The following is an 18,336-nucleotide window of genomic DNA, read 5'->3' on the forward strand; positions in this document are numbered from 1 at the left end:
AGATCAATCTCATCTTAATAACTACAATGCTAGCATAATGTATCAGTAAATGAGTGAAAAGAGACGAGTTATATGGAAAATGTAGAAAGACATTTATATAAGTGAGATGTCAATTAATGATAAAGGTAATCAGTTATACAGGGTGTTTCATTTTAATCCGACCACGACAAAAAACCATGGAAAAACTAATTTTAACGAAAAATGACCTTAACAAAAGTTGAAGGGGGTAAATGGGGCCATGGAATGACACAAACACCTATGACCTTGAACTCAATTTTCAAGGTCATTTGAAGGGCATTGTATTTTTTTAACGGGAACCCCTATTTTTGACCTCGGAATACGAAGCAGCGGAAAAAATTACGTCGGAAATGACATTTCAAGTTTGCCTTAGTGACCTTGAGAAGGTCAATTCAAGGTCAAATAAGACGTATCAGCCTAAGATTGTTTTCCTTTCAATTTTTTCGTAGAATTATCATTTTGTTATTGTAATAAACATTAAGAGAATAATTGACTTAAAATGTGATTATGCTTTGCTGACTTTAAAGCCATTTTGTAAGGTCAAAAGTGCAAAAATGCAATATCAAATGTTATGTGAAGTCCATATTTATATCCTAACTTTAGCGTTACCCAGGAACAACGACGTGGACGTAATAGAATTGTGTTCCCTTTGGGGTGCTTGATTAGAGTGAGTCCCCTTGCCTCTCACTTTTTGGGGTGCTTGATTAGAGTGAGTCCCCTTGCCTCTCACTTTTCGGGGTGCTTAATTAGAGTGAGTCCCATTTCCTCTCGCTTTTGCTCAAAATTCAACGCAGGTGCTCAAAGACACCACCATTTTGTTGGATACACAATTCAATTCGCTGCTGAAAATGTTCTACTGTTTAGATGGAGCTCCATCTAATTGAATCCACATTCTTGCTCTTGTGTATAAATCTACTTCTTCAAGAAGTACTGGAAGACGTTCTCTCAGGAACTGTAAAAAATTATGGCCATTTACATTTTCATCGAAAAAGTATGGGCCTACAAGGTATCCGTTAACAATTCCACACCAAACATCAAGACTCCAACGATTTTGGTTATCTATCTGCCTGTACCAATGCGGATTAACATTCGACCAATAATGACAGTTGTGTCGGTTAAGCTCTCCATTGCTTTTGAATTTTGCTTCATCAGAAAACATTAAGTATTGAAAAAAGTGACGATCATTAGCAATCATTTGTCGTGCCCATTGGCAAAACTGTAGCCTTAACCTCATATCAGCAGGTGTGAGATCCCGAGTCAAAGTAATATGATATGGATGATAACGTTGACTTCTCAGTATTCTCCAAGCAGTAGCCATAGGTATACCACTTTGCCTTTGAATTTCACGGGTACTAACGTGGGGATTCAAATGAACCATTGCTAAAACGACCATTACACGAAGATCATCTTCGTTGTAATTACGACGTTCTCTAACCCGTGCTAGTTGCCCTTGTTGAGTTCTACGGTAAATCTCACGTATGGTTGTATGACTTGGATGTCTTCTATCGGGATATCGAATTCGATACAAGGCTGCACCTTGTCGATAATTACGTCTAGATTCACCAAGAATCAATAAAATATCAACCCTTTCAGCGGCTGGATAATCAGCCATAGTTAAAAATTTATAACAAGTTCAATAAAACATTTTGTTTTTACCAAACTGAACAAATTAGATAGCTTTCGATGAGTAATAAATTTTAATAGAACGAATAAAGGTCAATGAATGAAAAAGAGAAAATGTTAAACAAATGATATTTGATTAGTTTGGCTAATCAATAACTATTCAATAACTAGTAAACTATTGAATACTAAGTGTAAGTAACAATGAGTAGAGGATAAATTCATATGAAAAGAGATCTCTTATTAGAAAAATTGTCTATTTCAACAATGAGTCGCGGGAAAATTCAACATGAAAAATCATCTTTACAAAATAAATTATTTATTTCAACAATAAATTCAGGCAAAATTCGATGAGGAAAATTAGTAGCCAATTGTGTCCACGTCGTTCCTGAGTAACGCTAAAGATAGGATAAAAATTCGCTTACGAAAACATCCCAAGAACTGAATAGAATCCAAAAAAATGGTGGTGTCTTTGGGCACCTACATTCAAATCTGTACATAATAAAAGTGAGAGGCAATGAGACTCTAATCAAGCACCCCAAAGGGAACACAATCCTATTACGTCCACGTCGTTGTTCCTGGGCAACACTAAAGTTAGGATATAAATATGGACTCCACATAACATTTGATATTGCATTTTTGCACTTTTGACCTTACAAAATGGCTTTGAAGTCAGCAAAGCATAATCACATTTTAAGTCAATTATTCACTTAATGTTTATTACAATAAAAAAATGATAATTCTATGAAAAAATTGAAAGGAAAACAATCTTAGGCTGATACTTCTTATTTGACCTTGAATTGACCTTCTCAAGGTCACTAAGTCAAACTTGAAATGTCATTTCCGACGTAATTTTTTCCGCTGCTCCGTATTCCGAGGTCAAAAATAGGGGTTCCCGTTTAAAAAATACAATGACCTTCGAACGACCTTGAAAATCGAGTTCAAGGTCAAAGGTGTTGGTGTCATTAGATGGCCCCTTTTGCTCCCTTCAACTTTTGTCAAGGTCATCTTTCGACATCAGTACAATAAAACCAGACAAACAGCTGTTTAGCAGATTTTTTGTTATTTGACCTTGAATTGACCTTCTCAAGGTCACCAAAGCAGACTTAAAATATCCTTTGCGATGTAATTTTTTCCGCTCTATCCGATTCCAAGGTCTAAAATAGAGGTTCCTATTTAAACAAAATCACAATTACCCTCAAATGACCTTGAAAATCGAGTTCAAGGTCATAGGTGTTTGTGTCATTCGATGGCCCCATTTACCCCCTTCAACTTTTGTTAAGGTCATTTTTCGTTAAAATTAGTTTTTCCATGGTTTTTTGTCGTGGTCGGATTAAAATGAAACACCCTGTAAAAGTGGTGTGTCAGAACGGTGCGGTCGATTTTGAGGTCCCAGCGCGGAAAGGTAGGTAATTTTATTCTCTTTCAATTAAACTGAAAAAACCTCAAAACGTATTTCCAAACCATTTTGATGAAGTAAAAAATTTGAATATTACGAAGATTCCTCTAAGAGGAAGCAATAAATTATCAGTAGTATAAAAATTAATTACAGCAAGAGACCTATTTTGCAATTAAAAATGAAACTAAAATATTCTCAAGACTTACTAATTCAAGTAATTGCTTAATAAGGCCGTTCCATTGTTTAGTTATAGTGTTCACTGACCCGTAATTACCATCAGGAACTATTTCAAATTCACATCGTATTCCTAGCAGTTCTTCAATTTTTCCAATAAGATCAATGCAGTATCCTTCATACTTTTTATCACCAATAGACCTTCCTTTTGTTTCATCTTCTGCCAACATCACGTATGGAGGGCCCTTGAATTTAGAAATTAAATATTCGTAAAGTGTCAAGTCAAACATAGGTATTAAAGAATAGCCTAGTGGAAATAATTAGGTGTACCAACGTGTGCCTAAGTGCGCCTAATTTTGCCGAAGTGTGTGAAAGTGTGCCAAAGTATGCCAAAGTGGTCAAATTCGGACAAGTAAAACAGTATCCCACACTTTGGCATCACCTAACCGCCTGAGCTAATATCTTATCTTCTACACTATATTAAAATTTTATATTTAGTCAATTTTGTAAAAATCTTCCAAAACTCATATAAAAAATAAAAAGTAAATCTATTTTACGGTAGAAATGTTCTTTGAACTTACATTGCAGATTACCGAAAAAAAATTTTCAAATGTATCAAATTTCAATTAGTTTTTAGCGGTAAAAGAACTTAAATAATGTCCGTCTGTCCGGATTTTTTTGCATTTACTCCAAAAATGTTGATATATTTTATAAACAGAAAACTATTTAATGGTATCGACAGGTACATATGATAAAAATATACATTCCTACCAAAAAACATTTTCAAGATTCGGTCCAGGTAGATTGGAGGCTGTAAAAAAATTATATTGGGTCTATTTTGTAAAAACCCTCCAAATCTCGTAAAAAAAATTAAATCAATTTTACGTTAGAAATATTCTTTGAACGTAAATCATCCAGGTTATCGAAAAAAAAAATGTCAAATGTATCAAGTTTCGATTAGTATTCACGCATATTACAAATTACAATAATTGTGAATATGCTTTGACCAATGCTTTATGTATTTATGCATATTATAAGATATAATCAGTAGATTTAGTCGAGATAAAAGAAATGCTCAGATTAAATATTTGTGCAGATATAATCTTTTTATTTTAAAGTTATTAGTTTGTGAATATGTAATGACGAATGCTTTATGTATCCATGCATATTATAAGATCTAATCAGTAAAGTCATTTCTTACACTTTACCGTCTTCTGAGTTCAGCAGCAAATAGCCTGTGTCAGTATATCCTACCAACACGGTTTTATTCGACAGTTTGTTAAACTTCGTTTTCTGTTGTTCTTGGACCTTGGCGAATGCAACACACCCAAATTTCCTGATCTGGTTTATGTATATTTTTGATTCTGGGTTGATCGGTAATAATAGTAACTAATTGAATCGATTTATGAGGTGTCAAATTGTATAAATACACTGCGACTTTTACCGCTAGATTCCAGGCATTTGTTGGCAGTCTTGAATCGTACATCAGAGCTCTCGTGATTTTCTGGATTGTCTGATTGTAGCGTTTAGCGATGCCGTTCAACTGCGGAGTATATGGGCAGACTGTCCTCAATTCTGCACCATATTGGTCCAATACTTCCTTGGTCTTCCCGCTGGTGAATTCAGTGCCTTGATCACAATCCAAGTAACAGAATTTTTAGCCTTTTCCGCATATATTTCGACATTTTGCTAAAAAATTATCAATACATTCAGCAGCATCTAACTTATGCTTAAGTGGGTAATCCATTGCAAAACGTGTATAATTATCCACTAACACCACTATAAACCTACAGTCTTTCGGATAGGTAGCTGGCGTTATGGGTCCCATTGTGTCAGCACTGACTCTTTGCAATGGTTTCGTTGCCATTTCTTTGTTATTCTCGAACTTTGGCCCATTCATTTTTGCTACTTTACGTATTTCGCAGTCTTTTAGACACACGCTGTGATCATTTTTCCGAAATTCTTTAATATCAGGATACAATCTTTTTAACATTTTTAGTTAGTCAACTTATCACTATTATTGTCGTTTTGACTTGTTGGTTCTGTACTTGTTTTTTTCATCGTTCAAAGTTACTCTTTTCTTAATGTTCTTATTATCGTTTTTGTGAGAGATCATCAGTGCGTTTGTGTGTATCGGTTGGCTCTCATCTGCCATTCTTTAAATTAAAGCGATCACGTGACCTGTGAGTCCGAATACGGCCCCTTTTCAACTCTCACTTTATCGCGTGTGCCGATGTTGTCGTTCCGAACCATACGTGTACATGTGTATGTGCGTGGACACCATTCGATTTACAACATGTTCGGGAGTTGCGTGCTATTAAGTGCAAACGTATCGACGACAACTCTCCCTCCGTTCCCGTGCATATGTACTATACTGTAACACGCGTCTTGTTCAAAATGGTGTTGCCGCGTTTCACTGGTAATTGCTTTGCGCGTTGTTCGCGGCGGCGTCTATTTGCTCTTCTTTTTCTCTCCCTTTGCTCCGTATAGCTTACGTGCGAAAAATAGGTGAGACGGACATGTTGGCTCAGTTGCTTAGCAACCCTCCTTTAGTGGCGCTTCGTTCCGAGAAGCTTAGCGCGCGGCTTTGCCTGTTTGAAATTCCAGGAAATGCGTTTTGTCTAGTCGGTAGTTCTTGTTTCGGCGCATTTTGACTTTTATAAGAACGTTTTTTTTTAATGCTTATTCGCGTCGTTTTCTTTACGGGATTTTCGTGAATTCGATTTTGTTTTAGACTTTATTTCGCGTTTTTGTGTAACTGTTATATATATATATATATATATATATATATATATATATATCTATAACAGCATATATATATGCGCGCGCAGAGTCGAAAACGTCGCTTGGAAGCTTGGCGCCGTGCCGTGACTTCAGAGCCTTTATAGTGGTTCAGTGCGCGTGGGTAGTTAAGGGTTAATTGACACTTACCAGCCGGAGTCGAACCAGAGCGTCCTTATTACGCAGGTGCTCTGGTGCTGAAATTCGATTTTCACAGCAAGTGTGTTTCACAGCAAGAGTGAAGTTTGACTGTTCAGGACCAAAAGTATTCGCTCCATTCTATAAAAAAAATCAAAATTGGTATCATAGGTTATTAGGAAAGGAAGAGTGCGACTGACAACAAATTGGTAAGGTCACACTCATTGTTTGAAGTTGTGAAAAGAAATAGAATATCAAAAACGCACTTTGAAGTACTCGTGCAAGCCCCTCTTATATGGTTATACACTGAAAAGTTAATTAGACATAATGTTATAAGTTTGAAAATATGAACAAATTGGCCCCACTAACCTTTATGAGAGTAAAAAAGTTGAGAAAACGCGTCTAAACAAGAATATCTAACTTTAGTTGTGCGACAAATGCAATTAGACACCTAGTTTCAAAATATTCATCATTTTATCACAAACACACACTTTTATTCTCACCATTATTTATAAGAAAGGCGAATGTTGGAACGCTTTGAGGCTAATCTCACTTTCAAACAATTGTAGAAACAAAGTAAAAGTACGTACATTAAAAGGAACACTCATCTAGTTCATATTCAGCTTTGTGGTATTGTTCATTACTGTATACAATTAAAGAAGTCCTAGTGTCGATGTCAATCGTGGAAGTTTCAACCAATAAATTTACTTTAGCCCCGTAAACAGCATTTATTGTGCAAGTTTCTCGACCTAGTAGGAGCAAATAAGAAAATTTTACACAAATAAATTTCATGAATTGTTTTTGACGAGTGTTTAAACTTATTATCAATACATTATATTATCAAGCAAAATTTGTCAATCAAGAAAAAAATCTACGACAAAAGGCCTTGTCTATGTTAAAGCCAACCCGTATAACTCATTCGAACAATATAGAAAGCAAACATTACAATATTTAAGGAAATAAAGCGTGTGGCAATACTCAAAAACTTTATACTTGCGTGCATTTTCTTGAGTCGGTGCAGGTGAAAAGAGGTCATTGAGAAACTTGTGCCATCCTAGAACAAGTAAAAAGTTTATTTAACACAAAGCAACAAGCTCTAGTGTCATGCGAACGATTTATGTTTGAATAAATTGTCAGGAGAACTTATCTAATTAGTGAGCAGCAACTGGTTGTACTGCTTGGGGTAGAGTCCTGGGTCCACAATTATATTTCCACCTTTTGCCAATAAACACCTTCGAAGGTCACTGTCACAGGTAGAGGACACACTCAAGAACCAGTAGATTACACGTGCGCACTATTTTCACCGCGATTTAATAACGATAATTGAAGGAGAAAGTACACGAAACGACGCGGGTGTCGTTAGCCATTGCAGCATAGCAGCCGACGGCACGTGTTTGTTCATATCGAACGCGGGCGCAGACGCATGCGTGCGAGCGTGGTTACTAGGCGCGGCTACGGACTTTGTAGCAGTGCGAGACCAGGCGCGCGCAACTGACGCGTCCGAGTCGAGAAAGAGTCAAGAAGCAGAGAGAGCACGCGACAGCCATTTTGAGCGGGCGCGGGATTCAAATAGTGAAAACGAAAGATCAACGTTTTAAGAGTTTTACAACAATAATAATTATTATTAATTAATATAGATATAAAATTACGCTTGTTTAACCTTTTCGTAAATAAATAAATAATTCCTTTTTTTGGTTTGATTATTTTACCGAGAGAACTTTACACCGTAGGAAGTAATAATTGTTGGTTTAGGGTTCTATTAACTAAATATTAAGTGAATAATAAATTCTTTACCTTCGTAGATTTAAAAACTTAAAAATCTTAAAATTTGTTTTTTATTTTTTAAGGATGATACTTTACTGTTGATTCGGATTTTCTTTAATTGGTTAATCATAGGGTGTTTAATTGCTTTTGTGACGAGACACGAGTCTCGCACATGTAAATACGAGTGAAGGCGGCCGCATTAAATACGGCATGCGCAGCGAGCGCGCGCGCGCAACGAACGAAAGGCGAATCCGCACGACGCGGAATGAGCGCGCGCGCGCAACATTTGCAAGGCGAGTCCGCACGAGCGCGGAGCGCGGCAGCCGGCGAGCGACTCAGCGACGACGCGCCAGGTGGCGCGAGCGGCGTACGCGGTACGCCGTAAACGCACCTACACATATCCGCGCCGCGCGCCTTTATAAGGTGGATCGCGCGGCACGATAAGCAGTTCTACTCGAGCTCCACTCCAGAGGTAGTATCGTGCGCACACGTTACTACAAGGAACAGCGAGTGATAGACCTGCGCCGACGAAATCGTCTCGTGTGCCCACGTGACGATTTGGTAGCAATGGTGTAACAATTACAACACCGGCGATTCACCCGGTCGTGCGCTCACGTCTTGGTGAAACAAAGGTACATTCCTAATCAACAAAGCCAGCCTTACGCCGACATCTCACGACTCGCTTTATTTCTGTGCGCACACAGGATAAAGAGAGGAACGAGACGAGCGACGAAGATTTGCGAAGCCGTGCGCACACGACTCCACAAATCCGAGGGATAAAAATCCGTCACCAATCAGTCATACCACCACCGTACCGAAACACCGTAGCCGCGAACACCGAATGATTCTTGTAACGAAATCGCGTAGATATTCTTGTAAATAGTCAACCGCGTTAGTTTAAACAATTCTATTTGTAAAGGCGAAATATTTTTAACAAGACGCATAATTGATTTCTGTTTCAGCCGGGATTTAACAACTGATTCCAAATTGCAATTCTTTACTTAAGAAATATATTTTGTTATTATTAAAAATATAAAAACAGACTCTTTTCTTGCCCCTTTCCCCTATCCAGATCCTGGAACCGACTGACTATCCAGTCTCTTTGGGAAAGTTAAACCGTTACACTTTTAAGCATAGTCATACTAATAATTGCTTAGAATTTCAATTTTATTCTTTTTCATCGTGTTCATCTAATTCTTTTATGTTTAATTAAATTAAATAAAATCGAGTGACGCTTTATATGCAATTTACGTAAAAACTTTGAAACTTTTGTTAAACTATTTCAGCACACATTTAACTCAATCTGCCCAATTAGGTTTTACAATAATTTTCAAATAAACAATCAAATCTCATCGATAATTTTCAGAATCTTAGGAATTTAAATTTCGACTAGGCTAATTAGTAACGTTTATGTTCTGGGTACTAGTTTTGGGTTTTTGAATTTAATTGTTAGGATACAACTATTTAATTTTTCCTTTTAGTATATAAGAATCAAGCGATATTGTTTTAGGATAAAGGTTATGACAATTTGAAAGGTTCTAGCTTAAGTTTAGCTTTTGGAATTTCTTTTTTTTTTCCTCTCAACTTGCGTGAATTTTTATTTTTTTTTTTTACCCCTCTACGAGCATTATATATATCACCCTAAAAACCCCTTTTGGGACATACGAAACCTTAGTAATATTTTTTGTTGTTTTGGTTCATACATTTTGTATGCTTCCCAGGCACAAATCTTTTTAAATTTTTCTCTTCGAATTTAAAAGTGAAACTTTTTGAAATTAAGTGATATCGGCGATGAGTAAGAATGGTGACATAAGTTAGGCAAAATTCTACAATTAATTAAAAATAAATTGGGTAAGAAGAAGAAAGTCAAAGTAACTGAAAGCATATTAAATAACTCAAAGTATCATAAGAGTGCAAGAGAATCAATCGATGATACGAGTGATTATCTAGATTATTTAGAAGGCACACAGTACTTATTCGAGATGATGGGGAACTCCTCAAACAATGATGATTCAGCCAATGGAGGAGCACCAGATGCGAGCATGCTATTAATGAGCACCATGGCAAACAGCTTTGCACTCATGAATTGCATAAGCGGTATTCCAAATTTCGATGGAAAAAAGAATCTTCGAGACTACATACAAGATTTGAGGAATGCCAGCGAGTTATTCAATGACCCGATTAAGCTGCAATTCTTACAACATGCTCTACATAAAATAACGGGATCAGCAAAGAAAAGTTTAAACAATAAAACGATAAAAAGTGTAGAAGATTTGATACAACATTTAAAGCAAAGATTTGCACCCGGAAGAAATTTCAGTTACTATAATAATAAGATACAGAATGTGAGAATGAGAGAACAAGACACAGTAGGCGATTTTTATGATGAAATAAACGTGCTCCTGAGCAGTGCTAAGAATGCTTTGAAGGATGAAAAAGGAGAAGAATTCAAAAATGAGATGATGGCACCATTGGAAACTTTAGCAGTGGACATATTTATCAAAGGTTTACCTGCAAATTTGGCTGTGCGAGTAGATTACAGTAAACCCATTGATTTGCGAGAAGCTAATGAAGAAGCAGTGCGACTTGAAACCAGGATGAAAGCTAAAATAATCCCAGATTCAAGACCATACAGAAGTAGAGGCCGATATTACAACAATCAAGACAATTATAATGGGCCGCAAAATGGTGACAATTATCCTAATTATGGAGGATACCGGCATGAGAATCGCTACCAAAATAATCAACAAAATAATTCAGATTACGTGGGGTATGTAAATGATAGAACGTACAATGGACAGCAACAAAATTAACCTCAAAATTATCACCCACAAAATAATTATCAGAACCCACAAAACAATTATCGAGGCAATAAATATCGAGGAAGTGGGTATCAAAATAATTATGGCAACCAAGGTGGACGAGGAGGTTACTACAATAATGGGCATCGTAACTACAATAATGGGCAGCAACAACGTAACAATTGGCAGGCTTGGAATAGCAATGGAAACAGGGGTAATCAGCAAATATTCTATCACGAGACTGGAAGATACTATGATGCACCACCGTATCCTGACAGGAGAAATGATACTAACTGGAGCGAACAGGGGCGAAATTACTTACTTTCGGTCCTAGGAAAAAAACACTTTCGCCCTAGAAATTTACATTCTTATGTGTGTGTGCATGTGTGTGACAGTATCTCATATGTGTACATACACATTATAACATTAGTCCGTGTGACATCGAACACAATTCAGATATACAACGAAATTCTACTATGAGATACTGGACGACTCCGCTTTTACAAGAAGGCTAAAAGGAGCGTTATTACTGATTATAAAAAGCACAGCTTAGAGCAGGGGGTAAATTGGCTTTTCAAGATTTGGATGATGGTTGAGCATTCGTGTCCGTCTCGGGCACCTGCGGCATCCTTCACTCCCACTCGTGCTTAATCATTATCCTCGCCTGGAAAAGCCAACTTTCGCCTTTAGTTGTGTAATGTACTATTCTTCATATCTCATTACTTCTCTTTTAATATAATATGCTAATAAATAAAGTTTATGAGCGTGTGTGTGTATCTGAGTTAGTTTCTACTATACTAGCATTTAAAGTCTGCTCGCGTAGAGCGTGCTCACACGGACGAACGAGCTTCTCGGACAAGAATCCTAATGACTTGCTTCCGGCAAGCTCGACAACTGTTCGCGCATGCGCGCAAGAAGAGTCCCTCGCGCTGCGCGTTCGTGGCTCTCCTCCACCAAGAGGCGTTACAGATTCTTACGTGTTATAAATTTTGGATGTTGTAATGAGTCTAATGTACATTTCGTGTATCGTCTGACTCGCATCATCATCATCATGATCATTATCATCATCAAGGACGTACGTTGGAGACATCCCTGAACATGTTTGATTTGCGGTCCCACCTCGTGTGGCGAGACCGTGTTTGTAAACAATTATCTCAAATACATCGCACAGATGAGCGATCCACAATTTGAGCGGATATTACTCTACTATACGGAATAGCAGCTTGCGTATAAAAAAGGGGTGCTATTCTTTTCACTCGAATGCTTCTGGGGTTTCTCACTGCTGGATACGATTGGTGTATCATTGTTTTGATGGTTTCATTTATTTGCTTTTGTACCTCTTTCAAAGTTTGGTCTTTTAACTTTATAAAATCTAGTCCTAATACATGTTTGCATTTTGTCCCTTCGATTCGCGTTAAACAGCTGTTGTAGACGGCCTTGTATGACTCCAATGGTGCATGTATCTGCATGAATTCATCCACCTCGATGTAGATTTGAATTTTCCAGTGAGCTCTTCTTGTTCTCATGACGTCCACTCTCTCAAAGTAGATGCCAGGATTCGGGTCCAATGGGTCCATTTGATATGGGGATTGACTTTGGGCCATTATTATTATATTTAAAATTATGAGCAAAAGTTTTGTTTAATTTATTCATCCTGCAAATTTTGATATGAGTTAATGAGAGTTTATAAGAATTTTATAAATGTTTTATTTGAAAATTTATTTATGTTTATATGTTATTAATTAATCAGAATTGGTATTAGAGTCGTCCTCTACATGTTTTAATTTATCTATATGCTTTCGAATTCTTTTACCATTAGGATATTCTAAAATTACATTTTTCCTATCAATAAATTCAATAATCTTCAAGGGCTTATTTCTATAACCATCAAACTTTCCTCTTCGAGGTTCAGTGATAAGTCTGGCATAGCCTCCCACTTTTCCCTTAAATTTCCTAACCTTTTTGTCGTAAACTTGTTTCGATTTATGTTTGTTTTCAATTTGTTTTCCCCCGCTAAGAGTTTCATTTCATCGAGTCGCAATATGAGATCTCTAACGTACGTGTTATAGGTTCTTAACTTTTCATCAGAGGGTATTTTATGGGGAAACAGGCTATTCTACCATATACTAATTCGAAAGGGGTGAAGTTAGTTGCTGAGTGTACGCTAGTATTGTACGTAAATGTCGCTAAGGGTGCTAATTTGTCCCAATCATCGTATTTTTCAGAATAAATTCTGATAAACTCGACGAGGGGCGCATGGCTTCTTTCGAGAGAGCCATTGGTTTGGGGTCTATAGCCAAAAGTGGTCAAGCGATTTATTTTGAATAAGTTTAGCATGCATTGTTAGATAGGAAACTGGTCCCTCGATCGGATAAAATTGCTCTGGATGCTCCGAACTGACAAATAAGGTGTCTAACTAATACGTCTGCTATTGTAGTGGCGTTCAAATTTTTAATAGGTATTGCAATGAGATATTTGGTCAAAATAACATTGCATTGTTAGCAAATGGCAATTCCCGCTGGGCGTCATTCTGAGTTTGCCCACTGTGTCTATTGATACTTTGTCGAATGCTTCAATAGGAGTATCGGTGATTAGCATGGGTTCTCTTGTTTTGAATCGTTCTATCTTCTTCTCCAGGCAGCTTTCGCACCTTCTGATGTAGTTTAAAATGTCATTCCTCATTCCGGGCCAATAATATCTTTCTCTTATTTTCTGGTACGTTTGATTTATACCTTTGTGTCCACCTGTTAGACTGTCGTGTAAATTTGCTATGATCTGCTTTCTCTCGTTTTCACTGGGTAGCTAGACTTTTCCGTAGCAGATCGTTATTTTGATTGTCGAATTGGAGAAAATTCTCATGAGCATTTCACTAATTAGACCAAGCTCTAAATCATCGGTGAGGTTTCCTCTTCTTGAAATTCGGAAACTTCTTATATCTCTGTTAAACATTATCTGTTTGAGGTTCATCAGTGCGTTGTTTAAATCTTCAATTCTTATGGTGTTGAAGTATTTTTCTTTTAACACCACAGAAAACACATTCTATTTCTTGTAGAGTGTGATCAGTATTTGACCAATTTTCGGCTTCTTGTTTTTCAGGTTGAATGGTTCTATCGCTCCGATTTCCTTTAATAATTTTGATATTGAGCTGTTGCATTCACAGTCAAGTCTGATTCATGATCTGAGAGAGAGAGTCACGATCATTGTCCATTCTCTTTTGCAGTTTTGCCTGTGTACGATCTATTAACTCATTTACCTTTTCTCCTAGGACTTGGTCCATATGTTCAGTACCATAATGCGGGTTGATTTCTTCTCCTTCTGAGAGACACAATGATAAATTGGTAACCGACTCGTGTTCTGAATCCACTTCGTACTTCTCTGGTATTATGCTCTTTTCTTGATATCTCTTTAGACTTTCCTCAAACTTCTTGCTTGCTTCTTCCACTTCTTCCTTGCTTAAAGTGGTCCTTATAGAACTTTCTCTTACGGAGTCATCATCGGTGTTTGCTTCTGTGTTTGAAGGTTCTTCTGCACTCACTAGCACTTCGATATTACTGATTGTCCTATTTTGACTGTCGGTCGATGACGTGTCTCCATCTAAGTCGGAGTTTTCTGATTGGTAATCATCAATTCTTAATCCACTGTACCTTGGGTCGGTTTATGCAGTGGTGGTCATTCGGTTTCACTCCCTGCTAATGCTGTGGATGATAGCCATGACCTGCGTGATGGAGAGAGTTTTCTATTGGTGGATGCCTCAGAATCGATATCACTTTGGGTATCCTTGCTGCTTTCTTCTTCGCTAGTTGCAATGGCCTCTGATGTAGATTTGGTCACTTTCAACAAAGGTTTGTCCATGGGCTTATTTATTTTGGCAGACTTCACTGTCTTGGACACTTTTGGTATTGCTCCTTGTTGGATGTAGGTGGCTATTGGACTTTCTACCTTTGCTGTTCTCCCTCGCGTCCTTTGTGCAATCACGCTGTGATCCAATTTTGGTGCATTCTTGTTTGTTTTCGCTCCTACTGGTCTCCCTCTTCCTCTTGATAACGTAGTTCTTTCAGATGCTGAGTGAGCTGTGCTTCGCAGCATTCTTGTTCAGTTTGTCTTGCTTGTATTTAAAAGTGTACTCGTACCCGATGAATCTAAACATCCATCTCATTAATCTTTGTCCAGGGTCCTTTCTAGTGTGCATTCCATTTAATGGTTCGTGATCTCTGACCAAGGTAAATTTGCGACATAATAAATATGGTCTGAATTGTTGTAGCGCATATATTACAGCTAAACACTCCTTTTCTGTAGTGGTTTCTTTCCGCTTTGTTTAATGCTCTCGATAGATATTGTACGGGGTGGTCGAATCCATATTTCTCTTGGCTTAAAACGGCTCCAATTGCGTAATCCGATGCATCAGTCGTCAGAATGAATTCTTTGTTGAAGTCTGGAAATTGTAGTATGGGTTCCTCCATGAGGCACTGTTTTAATTTTTCAAAGCTCTCTTCGCATTTTTCGGTCCACTCAAACTTAACATTCTTTTTCAATAGATCATTCAGCGAACTTGCAATTTTGGCAAAATCTTTAATGTACTTTCAATAATAACCAAACATTCCAAGTACTTCCCTTATATTCTTTGCGCTTTTGGGTGTGGCTAATTTAGCGATGGCTGCAACTTTCTCTGGATTTGGTTGCACGCCTCTGGCACTGATTATGTGTCCTAAGAAGCCCACTTCTTTTCTGAAGAATTCAATGTTATCTGGTTGCAGAACTAATTTTGCTTCCCTTAGTCTTTGCATTAAATTTCTCATTCTACTTTCGTGCTCTTGTATATCGTTGCTATAAACAATGATGTCATCTAAATACACAACCATTTCAATGTACTGAAGTCCTCTAAGTGCTGTTTCCATTAGTCTTTGGAAAGTCGCTGTGGCATTTTTCAAACCTTCTGGCATTCTGGTATACTCGTAATGTCCATTGATTTTTGTGAAATCTGTTTTATAGCAGTCTTCGGGTGCCATTGGTATTTGTTGAAAGCCGCTTGCTAAGTCGAAGATGGCAAAGTACATTGCACCTCCCAATTGGTCCATGATATCTGCGATATTCGGTAATGGATATGCGTCTCTGATTGTTTTCTTGTTCAATTCTCTAAAATCAATCACCATCCGCCATCTTGGATTTCAATGGCTGTCGGATTTCTTTGGCACAATCCATATCGGTGAATTGCAAGGTGAATTGGATTCTCTTATGATTTTGTCTCTTAATTTCTTGGCTACACTGTCTCACAACTTGCTTATGCTGTGGCGGGTGTCTATATTGCTTCGTGTTTATAGGCACATCGTTCTCTAAATTAATGCGGTGCTGAATCATATCAGTACATGGTAGTCTGTCACCTGGTAGTAAGAATCCATCTAAATAGTCTTCGATTATTCGGTCCACTATTTCTAGTTCTTCTCGATTAAGATGACTTCTCCTTATGGCTTCTTTCACCTTTTCAAATCGTTTTATTCTATCCATTATTGCATCTCCATCAAACTCACTGTCTGTTTCTTGCAGGAAATCGGGTCCTGTGTTGAAAGGTATTAGTTCTTTTGGATCCACTTCTATCGTCACGTCTTGTTCCCTGGTGTTGATAGCCATTATCTTGTAAGTGTTGTTCACGTTTGTCACTACTTCTTCGCCCACGAAGAGATTTTCGTTCCCGGCGTCAATCCTTGGTGTATATCCCTCTTCCAGGTTGCTTTTGATTAAGTTGATTTGTATTACTTGTCTGCTCCTCGCTTTTATTGTATGTGTCACCTTCCCTGGGGCTTGTTCTGTCTCTCCGATGATTGTTGGTTCTGTTACATCATTTTCCTTTTTACTTGCAGGTTCTACCTTTAGTATTTCGTTGGCTTGTTTGCATTTAGATCCTTTTCTTAAATTCTTTTGATTATGTTCTTCTTCGTGTCCTATGAACGGTGTTGTGTGCATCACATCTTCGCTTATCATTAGCACAATTTTGTAATAAGATATCACAGCATCTTCTTTCTTTAGATAATTGCGTTCTAACATCCCATCAAATGGAATTGGAAAGTCATCCGACACTATTTGGAATATTATGGGGTACCTTTTACATCTAAATATATTGGTGCGTACGTCTTCACAGTATGGTTCGTGATTCCGACTAGTTCTCTAGCGTCAGCAGTGCAGATGGGCATGTCATCGTCCAATAGACTTGCTTTAATTAAATTCACTGAGGCTCCGTTATCAATCATGAATTCCACCCATGGTTTAGTGGTTTCAACTGGTATTCTTATTCTTACTGCTGTGGCTTTGTCGTCCTCCCAATCAACATTTTGAGATCCTTTACAGTTTGTGGACCACATTCTTGATACCTCTCTGGCCTCGACAAAATTGTCATTACTGGTGCTTTTGGCTGATTGTTGCTTGGATTCGTTGGGTTCGCATTTTTGTTCTCGTTGTATGCCTGTAGCTTTTGTTGATAATGCTGTTGATCCGGGTTTCCGGGCATCTGTTGGTTTTGGACTTGATTTGTACCTTGCTTCTGCATTGGATGCATTTGGTTCTGTCTCGAATAACCTTGGTTTTGGCTCGCCATCTTGGGGTCGTGGCGAACCTCTTGGTAGTTTAAATTACCTCTTTGGGTCTGATCATTATGTTACTGGTGGTTATTCACACCGCGAGCGAGCGCTACCGCTTACTTAGATACATGTACATATGTATGTGTAAGAGTGTTTATATGTATGTAAATATTTATATGTAAATACACTTTCGCCATAAGATATATGTATATGTGTGTATTTGAGTGTGTTTATATGTACATATGCACAAAAAATCTAAAAAGGCCTTTCGCCCAGGCTTGAAACTCGTCCAGGCGCGTTTTCTATGCACGTATTATGAAAAGTAAGTTGTAGTAGTGGAAAGAAGAATGACATGCAGGAGAGAGAGAGAGAGATTTTTTAGATTTAGATTTAATTGTTTTTTATTGTTGTACATTGTGTTGTACATATACAATTATAGTATATTATAAAAAGAATAAAAATTTTGTGTAAGGTTGCTAGTGCGTGTGAAGAGTTTGAAATGGAATGAAGTGAAATGAGATGAATGAGAATGTGTGTATGTTTGTGTGATGTTTATGTGTTTTCCAGATTGAAGAAGTCATTTTTAGCTGCTTGTTTAAAGTGTGATATGGATAGTGTGTTGCGAAGATGAGATGGAAGGCTATTCCAGAGGTAGGAGGCGCTGATGAAAAATGAATTCTTCAGCGTCTCCGTCTTGAAGGACGGGAAGTCCAGTGGAGTCACCTCACCCCTCACAGGCCTGAGCGCCACGTGGAAATCAAAATAGGCTAATAGATAAGTAGCTATTGAGGTGTTGAACATTTTTCTTAGAAAACAGGCCATGAAGTATTTCCTACGTCCGGCGGTGTTAAGCCATTTCAGCTCCCGCCTGTAAGGGGAGATGTCCTCATCCCTCCTCACACCGTTTGAGCATTACGTATGTCGTCCAGTGCTCCGCGAATGTCCCTCAAAGCGGCCTCAACGGACGGTGTAGGTGTTGTTACTCCAGCCGAACGGGTTGGTGAGGGATTTCTCGACGTGTTGGCTGATGGTGGTGCTGACTTCGTCTTCTTGTTCACCGGCTGCTGTTGTT

At 37.9% G+C, this 18,336-nt stretch overlaps 1 protein-coding gene across 2 annotated transcripts in view; it reads right to left on the reverse strand.

The window, feature by feature from the left end:
• Nucleotides 1–18,336, reverse strand: part of LOC103317005 (glutamate receptor ionotropic, kainate 2) — a 661,640-nt gene that overhangs the window by 306,404 nt on the left and 336,900 nt on the right. Inside the window, exon 9 of one of the 2 annotated variants that reach the window (XM_031926013.2) lies at nt 3,244–3,456. The exons of the other annotated variant lie outside the window; for it this stretch is intronic. Coding sequence (XP_031781873.1) covers nt 3,244–3,456 — 213 coding nt within the window. The remainder of the gene's footprint in view (nt 1–3,243; nt 3,457–18,336) is intronic. 2 annotated transcript variants of the gene reach the window in all.

This window comes from Nasonia vitripennis (assembly GCF_009193385.2).
Source record: "Nasonia vitripennis strain AsymCx chromosome 3 unlocalized genomic scaffold, Nvit_psr_1.1 chr3_random0007, whole genome shotgun sequence".
Taxonomy (NCBI): Eukaryota; Metazoa; Arthropoda; class Insecta; order Hymenoptera; family Pteromalidae; genus Nasonia; species Nasonia vitripennis.